The sequence below is a fragment of the Panthera leo genome, chromosome F3 (genome assembly GCF_018350215.1).
Source record: "Panthera leo isolate Ple1 chromosome F3, P.leo_Ple1_pat1.1, whole genome shotgun sequence".
In the NCBI taxonomy this organism is placed as follows: domain Eukaryota; kingdom Metazoa; phylum Chordata; class Mammalia; order Carnivora; family Felidae; genus Panthera; species Panthera leo.
Genome location: NC_056696.1, coordinates 20379714 through 20400965, shown reverse-complemented (window position 1 = coordinate 20400965; position 21252 = coordinate 20379714). Strand labels below are relative to the sequence as shown.

Here is a 21252-nt window from a genome sequence, read left to right as displayed (position 1 = left end):
TAATCTTTGCCCTTTGTTGAATCAGATCTTTTCTTCTTCCCTCCCGTTATCTCTCTTCTTTGTCAAGATCATATTCACTCATTTTTTTACATCGTGGAGGTGGAGAGTGAAACCATTTTACGGACCTACCAAACCAGAATGATATCAACTATCTGAAAAATCACCAATAAGCAAATGAGTTATTTGGATGTGGAAGGATGTGTACATTTTAACGGTCTGAGTAAAGAAGCAAATGGTATATGATAAGTTCAAGGGCTTTTTAATTTGGCGGGAGAGAAAGTTCACCTAGAACCTGATGCCTATGCTAGTTACATTCCATCAGCCCCTCCAGATGCACTCTCTGCCCTTCTCTCCCTCTCTGTGTGTTTCAGAAAGCAAACCTCAACAAAACACATGAAGAGCAATATTTTTCCCTCTGGCTTCAAGTTAGATTTGGCCAGTAGGTAACAACTGACAAGAAACCAGAAGGCAGGAAAAGTGCTGGAGTGTTTATTCCCCTTTGCTTCCTCCTTGCTGGCTGCTGATGTTCAGGTAGAAGTTGTGCTCTTTTGTGTAGCACCACAGCCACTGTCATAGCCCCCACATGCAACCGTTCTTTGGTTTCCAGAAGCACTGCTCTCTCCCTTTGCCCTGGAAGTCTAGGGTCATAACTGCTTTCTGCTGTTACTACTTCATGGCGCTTCACACTCTTTGGGGAGGTCCCTTATGCTGCCCACATCTCTGTCAATAGACCCTTTATTAACCTCTTTCAATTAGTCCCCTGACAGTGCCATTTATTACCTGCTAGTTGCTACACTGACATCACTTCCAGTAGCCTTTCTGGGTGATTTTGGGGGCCAGGTCTACACAATCCCAACTGTCATCATTCCAAATTTCTCAACTCAATATCTATTTCACAATCCCTTAGTGAAAATCCACCCTCATCTTGTTGAACTCGCTTCTTCATGATGACTGTAATCATTATGACGCGGGCAGCCCTTTAGACTTACAGGCATACCGCAGAGCCATTTCAGGTTCTGTTCCAGACCAATGCAACAAAACGAGACAAATGAATTTTTTGGTTTGCCCACAGATATATGTTATGTTTACATTATACCCTATTAAATGTGCAATAGCATTATATCTAAAAACCAACGTACATACCTTAATTTTAAGATACTTTATTAGCAAATAATGCTAGCCATCATCTGAGCTTTCAGTGAGTCATAATCTTTTGGCTGGTGGAGGACCTTGCCTCCACGTGGATGGCTGCTGCCAATCAGGACGGTGGTGGCCGAAGGATGGGGTGACTGCGGCAATTTCTTAAAATAAGACAGCAATGCAATTTGCCACATCAACGGACTCTTCCTTTCTCTACAGACTTCTCTGTGGCATTTGGTGCCGTTGGATAGCTTTTTACCCACAGTAGAACCTCTTTTAAAATTGGGGTCAGTGCTTTCAGACACCGCCGTTGCTTTATCCACTAAGTCTATGTAATACTCTCAGTCCTTTGTAGTCATTTCAACCATCTTCACGGCATCTTCCCCCAGGAGTAGATTTCACCGCAAGAAACCACTGTCTTTGCTCATCCCTAAGAAGCAGCTCTTCATCCGCTCAAGTTTTATCATGAGATTGCAGTAATGCAGTCCCATCATCAGGCTCCGCTTCCAGGTCAAGTTCTCTTGCTATTTCTGTGATATCCACAGTTGCTTCCTCTCAAGTCTTGAATCCCTCAGAGTCATCCATGAGGGTTGGACTCACCTTGTCCCAAACTCCTGTTAATGTGGGCATTTTGACCTCTTCCCATGAATCACAAATGCTCTTTTTATTTATTTTTTTTTTTGAGAGAGCGAGAGGGCACAAGTGAGCGAGCAGCAGAGAGAGAGAGAGGCAAAGAAGCGGAGCTCACCAGGGGCTTGGAATCACAAGTGTTCTCATTGGCATCTAGAATGGTGAATCTTTTCTAGAAGGTTTTCAATTTACTTTACACAGATCCATCTTTGGCAGGTGCAGCCTTATGAAATGTATTCCTTCCTTCCTTCCTCCTTCTCTTGCTTACTTCCTCCCTCCCTCCCTTCCTTATGAAACGTATTCCTAAAGAAGACAACTTGAAGGTTGAAATGACTCCATGATCCATGGGCTGCAGAATGAATGCTGTGTTAGCATGAAAGCAACATGAATCTTGCCGTACATCCCCATCAGGCCTCTGGGCGACCAGGTGCGTTGTCAGCGAGCAGTCACATTCTGAAAGGAAACTTCTTTCCTGAGCAGGTCTCAACAGCGGGCTTAAAATATTCAGGAAGCCATGTTGTAAACCGATGTGCTGTCACCTAGGCTTGTTGTTCCGTTTCTAGAGCACAGCCAGAGTGGATATAGCATGATTCTTATGGGCCCTAGGGTTTTCAGAATGGTGAACGGGCATTGGCTTCAACTTCAAGTCACCAACTGCATGAGCCCCTACCGAGAGAGTCAGCCTGTCCTTGCAAGCTCTGAGGCCAGGATCGACTTCTCCTCTCTGCCCATGAAAGTGCCAGCCTTCTTTGTAGCCTTCTTCCCACAGAAGGCTGTTCCCTCCACACTGAAAAGCTGCCGTGTGCTGCAGCCACCTTCAGGAACGATCCTGGCTAGACCTTCTGGATAACCCGCTGCGGCTTTTGCATCAGCGCTTGCTGCTTCGCCTGGTACTTTTATGTTTTGGAGGTGGCTTCTTGCCTGCCTTAAGCCTCATCAACCAACCTCTGCTCGCTTCCAACTTTTCTTCTGCAGCCGCCTCACCTCTCTCAGCCTTCGCAGCCTTGGTGTGGAATAGACTCTGGCTGAAGGGAATGTAACGGCTGGTTTGACCCTCTGTGCAGACCACGGAAACTTTCTCTGTATCAGCAATAAGGCTGTTTCGCTTTCTTATCACGTGTGCGTGCCCTGGAGTAGCACGCTTAATTTCCTCCAACGACTTTTCTTTTGCACTCATAACTTGGTGAACTCTTTGGGGCACAAGGCCTAGCTTTCAGCGTCATTTGGCATTCAACATGCCTTCCTCACTAGGCTTAAGCATTTCTACCTTTTCATTTAAAGTGTGAGATATGCGAGTCTTCCTCTCACTAGAACACCTAGAGGTCACTGTTGGGTTATTAACTGGCCTATTTCAATATTGTCATGTCTCAGGGAAAAGACTCCAGAGAAGAGGGAGAGGGATGGGAACAGCCAGTCCAGTCGATGGAGCAGTCAGAATACACACACTTACCAATTAAGTTCACCATCTTATGTGGGTGTAGTTCATGGTGCCTTAAAACGATTACAATAGTAATCTCAAAGATCACCGATTACAGATCACCATAACAAATATAATAATAATGAAAACGTTTGAATGATCATTACCAAAATGCGACAGAGAAGCAAGAAATGAGCAAATGCTGTTGGAGATATGGCGCCGACAGCCTTGCTCAAGACAGGATTGCCACAAATCCCCATTTTTAAAACATGCTACTGCTAAGTGCATTACAGCAGAGCTCCATAAAAGGAGTTTTGCCCGTTTCCATAAATGCCACATATCAAGTGCAAATAAAAATCAGATTTCAGGAATTTGGCCAGAAGGAGAAGCGGCTTTGCTCAGTGACACCCATCTCACCTCCTTCTCCTTGTTGAGCAGCACCAGCTGGCTGTCCGTGAGGATGCAGTACCTCCGCTCCCACGTTGTCGTTTCCGTGTAGGGTGACTGGCCGCAAGACAGACGATGGGTGGGTGGCCCCTTCACATCTGGGTGACAAACATGAAAAACAAAAGTGAGAATGCATTATCATGCTGACTTAGGTAGACCAGGATCTCAAATGTAAGATTCTCCAAAATCATATTAAAAAGAGTTTCAAACATGAACCTAAATGGTAAGTTGAAAACTTCACTTCCTCTTAGTAAAAACTGTTCTACACAGACGGGAAAATAGGCCGTTTAGTCTGCAGGAAAGAAGACTGAAACACTAGGAGGATTTGTTAGCACGAACTTGACACAGTAATGACCATGGTACATGTACTACAACAATGGGAAGTTGCTTCAGAGCTAAACTAACATCATTCAAAATGGGGGGGTGACTCAGAGAAGAACAAAAGACAGAACCTCTAATCTTTAGGAAGAAATGGTGTCGCATGTACACTTCGAGAGTACTGCTGACCCCACTCAAGAGAATGAAATTATTAAGTGTCTTCAAAATGGCTTTATTTCTAGTCACGCATGAGAATTAAGAAAATATTTAAACTATAGCATCATATTACCACTAGAGGCCAGTAAGATCTTAAAAACACAGAAAGCAGTTTCTGCAAGGAAAGATCTAAACATATTACCATCATGTCTCTTACAGGTGGAGGTACATATCAGAGCTAAATGTCTAACTCTTCTCAAATGTCTCATTTCCCTATTAAATACCAAGTGGTTATGATTACTTCGTTACTTTAAAATTCTTTGATACAAACTGTTCACTCATTTGGGCTGCTATACAACATGGAACACATCTTAATCAAAAGTACACATTAGATCCATTAAATAAGGCTTTACGGCAGTTGAATATTAAAAGTTCTTTAGCCAACGAAGGACTAATTCCTGTCAGGATTATACTGAAGAGATCATTTTAAATGCATTATTTATTACTATTCAGTTGTTTTCCCAGAGGAGCATCTCAAACTGGAGAAATTAGAAAACAAACACCCATGAGGGCAGGAGAGTTGTAAATCAAAAATAAACGCATTTTATCTATTACACAAGTGTTTTCATTAGTATTACTGTCTACAGACTTTTAGGGTTTTTTAAATGTTTATTTAGTTTTGAAAAAGAGACAGAGCAGGGGAGGTGAAGAGAGGGAGTACAGAGGATCTGAAGAAGGCTCTGCACTGACAGCAGAGAGCCTAATGTGGGGCTCGAACCCACGAACCACAAGATCATGACCTGAGCCAAAGTCGGATGCTTAAGCAACAGAGCTACAGGGGCCCCAAGATTTTTTTTAAGAGAGAGAGCTGGAGCCAGGGAGAGGAGAAGGAGGGAACAGAGAGAGAGAGAGAGACAGAGACAGAGACAGAGACAGAGAGACACAGAGAATCTTAAGCAGGCTCCACATTCAGCGCAGAGGCACCATGGGACTTGATCCCACGACCCAGGAACATGACCAGAGCCAAATCAAGGGTCAGACGCTCAACCAACTGAGCCACCCAGGAGCCCCAGACTTTTAGTTTTTTCAATCACAGTCTGACAGGTATGGCTTCAAGGAGATACAAATAATGTCCTAGGTATCTTATACTAGAATCACCCAAATATGCAATGGTATAGCTGGAGTTCTGTCGGAAATAAACAAGGCAGGACTAGGGCACTTAGATGTATGGCTTTTTTTGCACTGTCTTGTGTGACCAATATTATCTTCAGTGCTCCTTCTGGCTTAACTTCCTTTGCTTTCTAAAAATCTATTTAAATGTGTTGCTCTGCATATGTAGGCAAGCTTATCAGCTACCCTCCAAATAATTCACAGAACCCACGTTACTTACTAGGGCTCAGCTGGAGATGTTACTAAATCTTAGCTCACTGCCTCTCCTCTTCTGTGTCTATCTCCCCTGCGCTATGCACAGCAGTATTTGCTACACATCTAGCTTCTCCGTTCCACAAACTCTCTCTTCCCCACCCTCAACTCCTCCCCTTGTGTTCTAACAGAGCATCGAAAATTATTTTTATTTTTTTTGAAAATTATTCTAAAGTTTTCTTTATACTTCAACATTTCCTGAATTTATCACAAAAAGCTTGAAAGAAGCTGACTCTTAATCCTCTTTGACACATATGGAAGATTCTTGCCTGTACTTAAAAACCATGTCAAAGCTGATTTTCTTCACGATTTGGACAAACAAATGGGTTAGATTTTTACCACAATGTAGGCCTATTTTTAGAGTCAAGTACCAACTCCACTTCAACACAGAGGGATGCACCTACTTTATGTGGAAATGTGGTGGTTTTGTGGCCTAGACAAGTTTTCATTCAAATGACTAACCTTCTTACGTAAGTTAGTCGTGGGTGACCTACTGCCCACTGTAATTTAATTTGAACAGCAATTTTGTGATCTATACTAAGCAAGAAGACGTTGATAGACTCCATAAAAATTAGAATACAGGACACTATATTTATAGCATAACGCAGGTTTCTTGACAAAATATAAATCTGGATCAGAACTGAAATTAAGAAAACCTACATTCCCTTCCCTGTGTCATCCTGAGTAATTCTCTTAAAGTCTCACTGTCTGATGTTCTCCCTTTCTCCAATCTTGGGCTTTGCTCCTAGTTTCTTCATGGTACTGTGAAACAAGACAATGTTTCACACAGTATTTTGGGACCCCAAACTATTCCTCCCCAGTGTGACAGGTAGAATGAAGTAGGGAGTAATGTCGTCCTATCTAAAATGTTCTGTCTGTCTGAATGATGAGACTGGTTAATGCTGTTATAAATTTTGTAGTTGCACATTTATTATTTAATACCCACTTTTTAAAAAACAATCACATTGTAAAACTGTATACCAAGGAATAAAACAAGAAAGAAGTTAGAATAAGTGATTTGGGGGGGTTCTTTTTAGCCTTCTGAATTAAGGTTTAAAAGGCATTTAAATAACAAGATAAAATAAGATTTTAAAATAACCTATAGATTTAATTTGTTCAGTTTATCATGTCCTCTTTTCCATGGTTAAATGAAGATTTAACAGTAAAACCTATCTACTAAGACTATATTACCACAGGACAAGCTCACCTTACCAATACGACCCACCAACCAACCAATCTCTCTTTCTCTCTCTCCCTCTCTTTCCCTCCCCGCCCCCACCCCCACCCCTGGCTCTAGTAACATACTTCTAACTTCTGACTTCCAATTATATTTAGTGTCTAAAGTTCACCAGAGAAAAGGATAACATAGAATTACAAATAAGAATCTTAATAGCAAGGCTGGAAATAATTTTGCTTTGCAGTGCCCCTGTCCTATAAGAATACTAAGGGCACTGGATGCTGGATTTATTATAAAAACTGAATAATTTCAGAAGCATTAAAAAGCATCTGAGTTTACTCAATGGGTCTTTTTGAAAAGTACTTCTCTAAACGGGCTATTGTCTTGTGGACTAGTAACTCTTAAATTTTTTTTATCTCAAGATCCCTTTAAACTCTTAAAATTATTAAAGACTTCAAAGAATTTTTTATGAGCCATATTTAATATTTACCATATTAGATATTAAAACTAAGAAATATATAAAATATGTATTCGTTAAATGATAAGACACCTGCATATTAATATAAATAACACATTTTTAATGAAATGTAACCATTTTCCAAAACAAAATACGTGAGAGCAGTGACCTTGTTTTAAGTTTTGCAAATCTTTTTTAAAGTCTGGCTGAATGGGAGACAGCTGGATTCTTATATCTGTTACAGCATTCAATATATTTATGTTGCTTTGGTTGAAATATATGAAGAAACTCTGAATCACGCAGATATGCAGTTGGAAGGAAAGAGTTGTTTTTTTTTTAATTTTTTAAATGTTTATTTATTTTTGAGAGAGCGTGAGCGGGGGAGGAGCAGAGAGAGAGAGGGAGACACAGAATCTGAAGCAGGCTCCAGGCTCCGAGCTGTCAGCACAGAGCCCGACACGGGGCTCAAATTCACAAACCGCAAGATCATGACCTGGGCTGAAGTCGGACGCTTAATGCACTGAGCCACCCAGGCGCCCCAGGGTAGAGTATTTCAATAGCATTTTTAGATAAATGTGGATCATCTTTTTTAATACTAATCCAAAACCTGACAAGAGGATGCTTCTTAACAGTGAGTGAAATGTGGAATGTGACACCACAGCAATGAACTTTTCATGCTCGGCTATGTTAAAAATCATTGGTGTAACTTACCCTTTGAATGGATTTTCAATCCATATGTATGAGTTTTTAACATTATGCACTGATCATTTCCAAAACATTGGTTCATTTAGTTTTGCAGATCTTCCAAATTATGACACCTTCCATCATGTAATATGAAAAAATCACATTCATTAATCTTCAGAAAAGTCCTGACTTTATCATAGAAGTCTTTTCTGGGAAGCTATCAAGCATTTTTCGTCTTGGATTTTATCATTAGCAATAAATACTGTTGGTTTTTTCCCTCTAAATGAAAGGTTTCTGTCTTTCTTTTTCCAGAAAATATCTGTCAAATAACCAACACAAAAGAACTATAGTTCGTCTTGCAGTTGTGTTTCAGGTAAAAATGGTGTTCAATGAAAACCAGTGGCAAGTTCAGCTTTCAACCCAACTTGTGCAGAACGCCCTTGGTTTGATAACCATCGTACTTCAGCCGGCAGCTCGTGAGCGCTTCCCGCGTCATCAGACAGAATGTTTAAAAAATGTGAACTCTAGCATTGAGATTTAACAAAATTAAGGACTTTCACTGAGTTCTCAAGGACTTCCCAGCCGTTTTCCCCCTACTATGCGGCAGAGGAGAATGCAGTGACTCCTAATCCACTTTGGTGCGGCCGCTTTGATTCCTGCGACTGCATTGGTGGTTTTACTCAAAATTGCCTCTACATCATCAATGTAAAAGTCAACAGAATCATTTTTTTGTTTTTGTTTTGTTTTGTTTTTTAAGGTAATTTGACTGTGAAAATAGTTTTACCCTAACAGATCAGGGGGATCCTCGGGGTTCCGCAGACCATACTTTAAAAACCACTGCTTAGACAACAGGAAGCAGATTGAGGATTCTGCGGAAGCCTGGCAATAGCTTGCTAGGATGAAGTAAGTAGAAAACAAACCTCAGGTCTTATATAATGGATGGGAGACTAATGTAACAGCCTGGCAAGGGATAATTGGGGTCATAGACTGGTGAAATAGAAAGGGATCATGTGAACCTGATTTTGAAATAGGAATTTAGCAGAGAAGTCCAAAACAAAGTTTTTCAAAACAGGAATAAGAACATTTAAAGGGAAGCTTTTGAATTGGAGTTGAATTAGAAGGATTCAATTAATCCATTATATCCAAATCACTTAAAAATGACATTGAAAATATCAGATTACTTTGTCTACCTGTCAATCTATGCATCAAACCCTGGGCTTCTTCAAGCGATGATATAAACTTATTAACTATCTGGCAAGGAAACAACAATTTTCTTGTGTGTAACCCTTCCTCATAATCCTTCCTTATAAGTAGAGAAGGGAGCTTCATAGCCTGTCCCATCACTTGACAAAGATGAACAAAAATGATACAACTGAGCTGGAAATTCTATTAGATACAGTCTACAACTAGCCTCACTGTGATTTTCTCTAAGAGGGTAAGCATCTTCTGGTCTCTTCCAGACTTACAAAGAAAGCATCTCAAAAGACTTACAGTAGGAAAGTAAATAAAGGGATCTGCCTTGAGGCAGAAGTAGGGGTTAAGGCGAATGGAAAAGAACAAGTCCATGACCCAAATATGGAGAATGTCAGAGAGAAAACTGCTGTGGGAAATTTTACTTTTGTATCATACAGCTCCTTAAAGTTCATCTGAGTTGCTTTTGGATCACATCATTTACTAGTCACTTGTTCTTTTAAAATTCCAACATTGTTAGTTAAATGCAATTGAAATTGGTAAAATCTGAAACCTGTTTACTGCCATCCAAAGAAAGCTTTACAGAGTATTCTATAGGGACACTTTTTGAGCTAACACAGTCCCTAGTGTTTCATTCAATCTCAATAGACTGACTGATTTCTTAGTACCAACTTAAAGATAGAATTAAAGATAGAATTCTTTCATTGATTCTTAGTACCAACTTAAAAAAATTAAATTAAAATAAAATAAAATAAAACATAGCTTTGAGAAATCTATCTATAGGTGAGATTTTAATACATTAAAAGAGAAGCACATTTCTAGCATGGAGTTGTTGTAAACCTCAGAGGTCTGAACTGCTTGGAAAGATCTATATTTTCATGTGTGTGTGTTTATTTCCATGCCAGATCCAACCCAGATTAATGGCAAGTTCTTCCCAACATTCAAATTTCAATTATCAGACTTATTTCCTTTCTGAATTTGATTAGAATTCAAAGTCAACGTATATACATTACTTTATAAAGTCTTAGAACTGGAGTGGCCACTTTCTTATAGAAGTAAAAATATATCTAAATAATTGGAAAACAGAGCTATGTTACTTAAGCTAGCTAAGAATATGTCAACTTCCCTAACTACACAAAGGGCTATTTTTCTCTTCACCAAAATGTTCAAAATAGTTTTGACAGAAGTTCAAGTATCATTTATATCCACAGGCCAACTAACAAGCTATATTTTTTAAAGATGGTTCTTTATTTTTCTAATAAATAATAAAACCCTTGCCATGCCATACAGCTTTAAAAACGTGGTATCTTGTTGGCTATCTTCTGCAGGCGATTTCTGCTGCAAGAGAAGAAATGTTAGAGTTGCCACGTGATGATGATTTTAATCATAATCGTAACGTCTGTAACATGCTGTTCAGCAGCCCGCTGATGTTGGAAATATATGACGAAATCATTTTATAAATGTGTTAATGCTATCTGTTCAGGACTTAGTGTGGCTGCCATCAATTATTGCATCAATATATTTTAAGTCACTCTCTTTCATGCTTAAAGTACTGAAAGGAAACACAAAACCAACCAGAACATTAAGATAAAGTTTGATTTTATTTATTTTGTCCCCTCATTACATTTCCACCCTCCATATTCCTTCAAAATGTCAGAAAATAAGCAAATTCCAGACTTCCAGAATAAGCAAACAAAATTTTTCTTAGAATAACTATCCAGACATTAAATTATTGGCTATGAACTCTGCTTTGTCCTGACATGCAGTGAGCCCTTGGGCTGGCAAATTACATTACAGTGCATACAAATCAATGGCCCCAGTAGATTTAAATATAGTCACGCTCACCTTGGTGAGTAATAAGGATACCAAGTAATAAATGATTCAACATGTTTAAGATATAAAATCATACTAGGTCAGAACTGTTTGCCTTTATGGAAATACACTTTAGTCTTCATCATAAATTCACTGTAAGACCATAACTGTTTATCGAAACAAATTCATGTTGTGTCTTTTATTCTTAGCTAACGATTTTAGTTTCCTTCTCAATTATGAAGGCTTAATTGCCACTACTTGATCACTGGTGTCAAATCAGTAAACCCCCTATGCTCACCATCACCCATTTTTTTAATCTTTTGGTTTTGAGAGAGAGAGTGCGCATGCACAAGCGGGGGAGGTGCAGAGAGAAGGAGGACAGAGGACCCAAAGCAGGCTCTGCGCTAACAGCAGCAAGCCCAATGCAGGGCGCCAACTCACGAACCCCAAGATCATGACCTGAGCTGAAGTCAGACAGACGCTCAACCAACTGAGCCACCCAGGCACCCCGCACCATCACCCTTTTTAAGAGAAAGGGAAGGCAGGTAGGAGACAGCACATGACACTCTCTGGTGAGTAACTTCCTTTAGAAGTTTTGCAAAGGGTCCCCTTGCTGCCTCCCTCTCAGTCTCTCAGCAGCACCAGGGCCTAAGCATAGGTTTTCTACCTCTGTTCCATCACAGGGCAGAGTTACCTGTAATAAGTATTAAAATGTAATAAGTTCCTGGAAGGCCTGACATTTATAGTAGACAATCAGATGTTTGATAAAGGTTAACACTTCCCTTTTTAGAGGAACTTTTTTTTCTTTTTTTTTTTCTTTTTTTTTTTTTTTTACAGAGAGAGAGGACAAGCAGGGGAGAGGGAAAGGGGGAGGGAGAGAGAGATTGAGAATCTTAAGCAGGCTCCACGCTAGCCCCAGAGCCTGACGCAGGGTTCGATCCCATGACCCTGGGATCATAACCTGAGCTGAAATCAAGAGTTGGATGCTCAACCGACTGAGCCACCCAGGTGCCCCAGAAAAACAAATCTGAATTGGATAATATTACCTAAGTATTAGAAGATGACCGGGATGGGAAGCAAGTCCTATGATGGTTCCCCCTTGCTTCTCCCTTCCACATCGCTAATACAGTCTGCACTACACTTGATCACGTGTGCCATGCAAATGCAGGCAGAGCAGATTATATGGTTTTCTTCTGCTTTTCAGACACGCATTAGAAGGAATAAGTCCCATAATTCCCACACAGGGCCAAGTACTGCTTAAATAACTCTACGGCGTGGGTAACTGAATGGAAAGTTGTGAATGAAGCCACATTCAGATGACAGACGGCAGCCAATCACGGTTTGTACTTCACCCCCAATAGGACCACTTACATCTACAGTTCATACCCTCACTTAAACAGAAAAATATAAAATACTCAAAATAATTCACTCATATAATAATCCTTAGAAGAAGAAAAAGGTCTATATGCAAGTTTTCCGTAAACAGTCAAGTATTGTGCAAATTTAAGAAAAGTGCAAATTTTAAGAAAATACTAGCCTGCCCCATAGAACATAACCATGGTGTTATATAAATGATCAAAACTCACGATCCTTTTTGTGTCTCATATTCATATTACTGGTAGAAAAATGAACTATACTAAGAATTAATCTCAAACACCATGTAATACCCATTCCTTCTGTTATATTTAGTACCTCTTCTTGTATTAATATACCCCCATGCTTCCCTCCTTTTGAACTGAATCTTGTCACTTTCCTTTAGCAGCAGCTGTTGTGGGCAGAGAATTAGAGCTTTAAAAGGAATGTGATTCTTAGTGGAGAAGGAAAAACAGAGTAAATAGTTTACCACTATTGAGAGATCAGTTTCTGAGGTTTTAGCGATTGGTTATACAACCAAACTGTAACATTATCTCTCCATCTAAAGGAGCAAAAGAAGGCAGACTGCATTAAAAATAAAACCTATCAAGAGTTTGGCAGCATTAAAAAATTTTAATAGCTCTACCTCTCTCCACAGTATCAACTGAAATAGAATTACAGAGCTAAATATGCATCTCTTCTGAATTGTGACCTGTTTGAGTCACAAATCACTGAGCTTACAGTGAAAACTATCAAGGAGATAATATAGGCTTCTCTAAAGAATCCTATCAGTCACTCACTGCTAAGTCGACAACCCAATTCATCAGCTCAGTCCTGACGCAACTTAGCTGACTTACGTAAGACATGGAAAACCTTTCTTTTTATCAAAAACCACTGACCTCAAATCAGTAGAAGGGAACAAATACAAGACTATAAAGCAGTAAAAGGAAGAATGGGTCTAGACTTCTCCAATGGGACATGGGAATTTGGAAGACAATGGAATAATGCCTTTAAATTTCTGAGAGAAAATTATTTCCAACCTAAATTATTCACTTGGCCAAATAATCAAGTCTGAGGATAAAATAAAAATATTTTTAGATACTCAAGGCCTCAAACTTTGGGGAGTGTCTTAGTCTACACGGGCTGCCATAACAAAATACCACAGACTGCGTGGCTTAAGCAACAGAAATTTATTTTCCCACAGGTGTGGACGCTGGGAAATCCAAGATCAAGGCACAAGCTGATGTGGTTGCTGGTGAGAGCATTCTTCTGGACTTGCAGATGGTTGCTTTCTTGTTGTGTCCTAACAAGATGGAGAGAAAGAAGTATCTCTTACTCCTTCTATAAAGGCACCAGTTCTGTCAGATTAGGGACAGCCTTTATGACCCCATCTAACCTTTACTACCTCCTTACACTCCCATCTCCAAGATATAGTCCCATAAAATGATTTGGGGGTGGGGGAGGGGACACAAACACTCAATCCATAACAGAGTAACCAAGAAAATCACACACTGTATTTCTACAACAGGTGTTCCAAGCTTAGGAGACAAGCAAAGAGTATCCCAAAATGATGATGAAGAGAACTAGGAGGCAATCCTGACTGGAACAGTGTGAACAAAGAGACTGACATGCTGAAGATGTAACACCATGCTTTTTGCTACTGGGCCAGTTTTTAAACTACTGGAGCATGTGCTTGAATGAAACGAGGTAAATGGAAAGAGACAAAGCCTTAAGATCCAGGAAACAGAGCTTCCACCTTAAGAAAAAGGCAAGGAGAATTCTAAGGATGACAGCAAAGCAAACACCTAGGATACCAGCTATTTAGGGAACGATCCTAAATATAAGAAGACTAGGGGGCCTCCAAGATGGATGTCATCAAGAAAAAAGAAAATGAAATAAAATAAAGCTGGATTTGATAAATTACCTGATATTACTGGCCTTGAGTAAAACTGTACTACAAGAGAGGCACCTGGGTGGCTCAGTCAGTTAAGCATCTGACTTCAGCTAAGGTGTTGATCTCGCGGTCTGTGAGTTCGAGCCCCACATTGGGCTCTGTGCTGACAGCTCGGAGCCTGGACCCTGCTTCAGATTCTGTGTCTCCCTCTCTCTCTGCCCCCTGCTCATACTCTATCTCTCAAAAATAAATAAGTGTTAAAAAAATAAAAACACTGTACTACAAGACTATAGGAAAGCATGGGAAGAATAATAGGTACAAAGAAACCTACACAAATGGGAAAAAAATGGCAATTATTAACCTCAAAAAAACAAAAAGCAAAAAAGAAAGGAAATGTAATAATGACATTCAACCAAACCCAGTTTAGGCATAATAATTTAAAACAGTGAATCCATATTATAAAAATAAGTATATAATTACAGCAAGGCAGTTGGGATAATTATATATGACAGCTAAATCATCATCCGTCATAACAATCAATAAAAAAGCTTGAGAACTGTTAAATAAAAAAAAAAGCATATATTCATGTTATTAGAATTAAGGAGGTATGTAAATGCCCGAATAAAAAATTAGAAGAGCCAAGGTTCTGGCCTCAGAAAAAGGGTGAGGTGAGGAAAACCAACATACTCTGTTAAGAAAAAGGCTGACAATCTAATCAAACAATGGACAAAAGACCTCACCATTTACTTCATAAAAAAGAATATCCAAATGTCCATCTAACATGTAAAATGGTGCTCAACTTCATTAATCATCAGGGAAATGCAAATGAAAACCACAGTGAGAGATTACTACTACACACCCACCAGAATGGCAAAAACGAAAAGATACGAAGTTTTGCCGAGGGTGGGAAACAACTGCAGGTGGGAGTGTGAAGTGGTACCATCACTTTGGAAAACTGTTTGACAATATTTACAAAACCCAGACATACACATAGCCAGCAACTCTACTCCCAGATATATACCCAATGGAAATATACATTTTTTTTTTCCAAAAAGCATATAGAAGACTGCACAGAGTGGCACTATTCGTAATAGCTAAAACTAGAAATAACCTGAAATGCCCACCAATAGCAGAATGGATACGTGAATTGTGGTAATTCATAAATGGAGTATTATCTACCAGTGAGGTTGAAAGCACTACAACCACATGGACAGCATGTATGAAGCTCACAAATACAATATCGAGCAAAAGAAGTCAGACAAAAGATGTATAACTTTGCTTACGTAAAGTTTAAAAATAGGTAAAATTTCCCTGTAACATTAATGCTGATCATAGTTACTCTTTGAACGTGCAGTGACTGGGAAAGGACACATGGTGGACTTCTGGGCTGCTATTAATGTTCCATTTCTTCAGCAGCGTGCAAGTTACTCAAGTTTGTCACCTTAATGCAAATTCATTGAACTATATATGAAGCTATAGGATCTGTGCACTTCTCTCTGTCAGTATATCTCAATAAAAATTATACTTTTTTTTAAAGTAAGCTCTTCGCCCAACGTGGGGTTTGAACTCACAACCCCGAAATCAAGAGTCATATGCTCTACCAACTGAACCAGCCAGGTGCCTCAATAAAAATTATACTGTAAAAACATTCCAGGGGCATCTGGGTGGCTCAGTCAGTTAAGCGCCCTACTCTTGATTTTGGCTCAAGTCATGATCTCATGGTTCATGGGTTTGAGCCCCACAATGGGCTCTACACGGACAGCATGGAGCCTGCTTGAGATTCTCCTTCTTTTTCTGCCCTTCCCCCACTCACACTCAGTCTCTCTCAAAATAAATAAATAGGCTTAAAGAAAAGAAAAAAAAAAAAGATTCCAGGTCTGACTCTTCATTTCAGCTCAGGTCATGATCTCACAGTTCATGGGATGGAGCCCTGTGTTGGGCTCTGTGCTGACAGCACAGAGCCCGCTTGGGATTCTTTCTTTCTCCCTCTGTCCCTCCCCATGTTCTCACACATGCATGTATACTCTCTAAACAAACAAACCTAAAAAAAATCTATTAAAAAAAAAAAGATTCCAGGGGCACCTGGGTGGCTCAGTCGGTTGAGCATCCGACTTCGGCTCAGGTCATGATCTCGCACCTGACGACTTCGAGCCCTGCGTCAGGCTCTGTACTGATGGCTTGGAGCTTGGCGCCTGGCGCCTGGAGCCTGTTTCGGATTCTGTGTCTCCCTCTCTCTCTCTGCCCCTACCCAACTCATGCTCTGTCTCTCTCTGTCTCATGAATAAATAAACATTTAAAAAAATATATTCCAGTTCTACCATTTATAAGTTGTCTGACCTTGGATAAATTACTCAACCTAAGTAAATTTCAATTTCTTCATCTTTAAAATAGGGATGACAAAAAATAATAAATAAATAAATAAATAAATAAATAAATAAATAAATAAAATAGGGATGACAAAACACCAAATCTCGGGGAATTTTTTGAGGTGCAAATGAGATAACGCACATCAAATGCTTAACAAAGTACCTCACGCATACTAAGCACACAAGTTTGTTATTGTGATTAGCCATCTGGACACTAAAAGTGGGGAGAAAATCATTACATATAGTCCCATTTTGAATGAATTTGACTTACATGAAACATGACTATGTAGTCATGACTATGTAGTCAGATAACTAGATTCAAATCTGCCACTTACTATTGCCATGATTTGGGGCAAATGAAGTAACTTGAGACTTCACTTTCTCAATTATAAAAGGGAATAAGATGATGGCTGTGGATGTGTATGTGTGTATGTTTAGAGAACATTTTTAAATTAGATTAAAAGCAAAAGACAGTTCCAAACAAAGTGTTTAAGACTATATAAGTCTCTATATTTTCATGCATGCATATGTGTAGTTGTGAATGCATGAGTTATTTAAAAATATGAAGATAAGTGATGGAGAAAACCCCTAAAGGAGTTACAAGGGGATGCCTCTATGGAACAGAAACTGAGACATTGGGTAGAGAATATAACTGCTCTTTTTCATTTCAATCCTTGTAGTATACATTTGTAATTACGTGCATCTATTAATGTGACTTAAGACTAAATTATAAAGTGATATTATTCACCTTAAAAATATACAGCTAAGTCCTACCAAATTAGAAAATGGTTGAAGAGAGACTCCAAACTAAGCTGATCAATATCAAGCTCACGGACAAAAAATTTTAAAAAAGAAAACAAAGTTTAAAGCACTTCACATTGATAATTCAACTTCTCTATCATGAGAAGAGTGTGGGTGGCACAGCAACGCTAACTTTGAGTCCACAGATGCTTAACTTCCTCTAGTATTAGTTAGAGAACCACCTGCTACTAGGCAGCCACCTATTTTTAACTAGTTCAAGTCTACTTTAAAACCCTTGGAATAAGAAAAGAAATGCTGGCTATCAGGCTTTTTGTTTGTTTTATAAATATCTAAGTAGCATTTGGAACACTGGGTTGAAACTTATACTTCTCATATGGCTCTCTAAGGTTTTAATTTCCCCCTTAAGATAAGTAATACAGTACTTGAGTAGACAGGAAGGTGATACTAAGTCAGCCCTGGTACATACTGACCTCTCCTACGCTCCTTCTACAGAAGCTGCTTAACATAACTCACTCCTGATTTTCAGCATATATGAATTGATTACAAAGATCTGAGGCTATCAAAGCACAGGAACTTGGCAGAGTAAGACTCAGAGTCATGGCAGGACCCATGTTCCAACTTAGGATATTTGACTGAGTCAACACATTAGAGAAAGATAAGAACAATTTCTCAATTTCTGGCACACAGAGAAGTGCTCATAGCCCTCATTATTATTATTGTTATTGAGAGGCATCATGTTAAGAATACAAAATCTGGAGTCAGACTGCCTGAAAAGGAATCGCTGCTCTACTGCTTACCAGCTGTGAGACTTTAGTCAAGATACTTAACCTCTTGGGGCCCCAGTTTCCTCATCTTTAAAATGGGAACATTATGATCTCTACCTCACAGGGATGTGGTAAGGATTAAATGAGAAATGTTCAGCATTTAGAACAGGGCCTGTCATATATTAAGCCTTCAATAAACATTAACTCTTATTATTGTTTATACTGCCCACATCTGAAATAATGGGTTAGTTTCTTATTCCAATTCAAAACTACTGATGCTAAAAATATTGTAATAAAATATCAGAGGAAAAAACCTCATTTAAACTGTGAATGATCTTCAGAACTGTATGATGTATGTCAATAAATCACTCTTGGAAATACTCTGGGGGAAAATAATCTGCACAGGTTTGCCTTAATAAAAGGAAAATTCCATTGGAAAGGGCCTTGTATACCACTGTGTCATGAATCCACACGTCGTTCTTGATGCAAACAGAAACAATGATAAGCAGCCGTGAATATAAGGGCAGAAACACATTCTTTTATTTAAGCTGGTCTGGCAACTTAATGTAAATCATTTAGGTCCTTCCACTAATTACTTTGCATATTTAAAAAAAAAAGAGACGCAGAAAGACAAGAGGAAATCAAATAATCTTTTTAATGGCACTGTTTTAATCTAACCAATTAGTTCAAATACTCCCAGCTCTGTAAGCCTCTTACAAGTGCATAGCTGATGGCTAAACTTGAGAAGAGCAATTAATCCTCATCTGTTTTTTTACAAGTTTTAGTTAGTACAAAAATGTGTATATACTTCTCAGATGCAATCACAAGAATGCAAAACAATGAGAAATTTGGTGGGTGATATTTTTTGCTTTTTTAAAAAAGTTGAATTCAAACTCAAAAGATTAAGCAATAGAGAGTAGATTGTCACTACTTCTCAAAATTATAGCCTGAGAGAAATCTCTCTCTTTCTCTCTCTCTCTCCCCCTCTCCCTTTCCACCCGCCCCCCCCCCCCTCTTTGCTCTCTTGCTTGCTCACTGGCGCACATGGGTGGGTGTGCGCGCGGGTGCGGGCGGGCGCGCGCGCGCGCGCGCACGCACACACACACACACACACACACACACACACACACACACACACAATTAAGCCTCAATTCCTATGGGTATTCAGGTGCTTTTCCTAAACTGTCAGAAGTCCTCTGTAGGCCCACAAACAAGAGATCCATTGTGTGGATCTGTAAATTGTATGACATCATCGAAACACAAGCACCAATTGGTATCACAAACAGTTTGTGTTGCCAAGGATACCAGGAACTTTAAATACCCTGCAGTTGTACAAAGCCCAGGAGCAAGACCTTTGAACAATACCAGGAGCCTGCCCACTTTCTCTCTTTTAGTCACTGTTTCCAGCAGTGAAAGGACACTGATTTTGCTCCAGTAATTCTTCCAAATAATATAGTCAGGAACGTTCCTCAATCATTCAATTATTCATTTTGATATTCTCAACATAATGACAGCAAAAAAGAGGATTAAGAATTTATGTAGTCCTATTAATGGACTCTCAAAAGGCTAGGCTGGAGTCCTTTAAGGAAACTTCACATTAGAGATTTTTAAAATGCAATGCACATAAACACTTCTGATTAAGCCCTACAGTAATGTTCCTCTGTGTTATGGAGTACCCTTTTAGTAACAAAATAATTTCTTCCTTGTGTGCCTCTCCTGGAAAAGTTACTTTTCCTTACTTAATGTAAGCTTTGAACTTACATATGAATTTAGTACGTAAACTTGTTTATTCTAGCTAGAGTAGCTACTGCAACGAAGAAACACAGGCTAAGTGTGAGGTATTATGATTAACTATATTATTGCTAAAAGTAAAACAAACTTACAATCCTTCATAAAAAGTCTCTTTAAAAAAGGTTGTACTTAGGGCTAAATTGTCACCAAAGGTCTGTGGCTAAGCTCATCTCTAATATCTATCTATCCACCGTTAGACCTATTTATATTATATTTATTTATATCAACTTTATTTGTGGGATATTTTAGATAAATTACATGTGCCACTGAGATTTTGGACAGTTCCAGAGTTCTTATTTTTCTATTTAGGAGACAGATATTTTAACTAATTATTTCTCAAAATGCAAGCTGGAAATGGACAAGGAAAATAGAAAGAACTCACAGAGACTGCAATTACAGAGTCCCAAGAGCTATCTGACGATAATGGCAGCAGCAGGGAGCACGGAGCTAAATGAATGGAAAGCCACACCTTGTGGCTTCTTTCTTTATATTACCTACTTCACATTCAGATTGTTACAATGCGAGGATTACAAGGCAAAGAAAGTCTTTCTTTAGCTGTTTTTTGTATATTTTTTAAATACCATCTTTCATTACAAACTCCTTGGAGTGAAAGCGGTATTAGATACTTACTTATTTTAATTCAAGTTATTAAGTACTGAGTACATTTCAGGGAACTTACACATTGCTTGATACTTTTGAAAATATATATTATTGTTTTAACCCAGAGAAAAGTCAGAATCCCAGTGAAGAAAGAAATGATTTACATTGTGGCTTATCTAACCTAAAAAAAATTTAATAAACAGTAATGAATTAAATAGTGTGTGTAAAGAATCAATTGCAAGCCCCTCAAAAAAACAGAAGAGAAGTATAAAATGTTAAGGTTTTGTTTTTGTTTTTTTACTTTAGAAAACCATTGTGGGCTTTATATAAGTCCCTACAAGCTTCCAAAAGTAACAAATATGGCCTTGTCATGAGTGCCCATATGAAATAAAACTAAATGTGATTTATTATAAGCAAAATATCTTTAACCATATCTTATGATCATGGTCTACTGAATAAAGCAATTCACTTGCATATAACTACTATGCAGAGATATGTATCCTGGGAAAGATACGTATCCTGGCAAAACTCAACTTAGTGAACTGGAAGGCACAGCAGCCATGATCTGGTTATTTGTTCTAATTACTGCTCTGGAAAATGGTATTTCAAACTTTTTGTTGTTTGTTTCAAAATTGTACTAGTGCTTCACTAAATTTAACAGATACTTTTCTCTACCCTTCCCCATTGTCATATGGACACTTTAAAAACAACAACAAAAAGTAATTCTTTAAGTAGAAGCATCACATCTTTTTGTAAAAGTGCATAATTTCATCAACTAAAAACCAGTTTCACTGTAAATGATGGTGCTTTCATAGGGTCAAATCTGGTCAAAAGGAAATAAGGCGAAAGCAGATGGGGAAAAAGTTTGGAA

The 21252-nt window shown here is 38.8% G+C and overlaps 1 protein-coding gene across 5 annotated transcripts in view; it reads right to left on the bottom strand.

The window, feature by feature from the left end:
• RASAL2 (RAS protein activator like 2) overlaps window positions 1-21252 on the bottom strand; it is a 348451-nt gene that overhangs the window by 169728 nt on the left and 157471 nt on the right. For all 5 annotated transcript variants that reach the window (XM_042925859.1, XM_042925862.1, XM_042925863.1 and 2 more), the window contains one exon: window positions 3605-3732. In XM_042925859.1, coding sequence (XP_042781793.1) covers window positions 3605-3732 — 128 coding nt within the window. The remainder of the gene's footprint in view (window positions 1-3604; window positions 3733-21252) is intronic.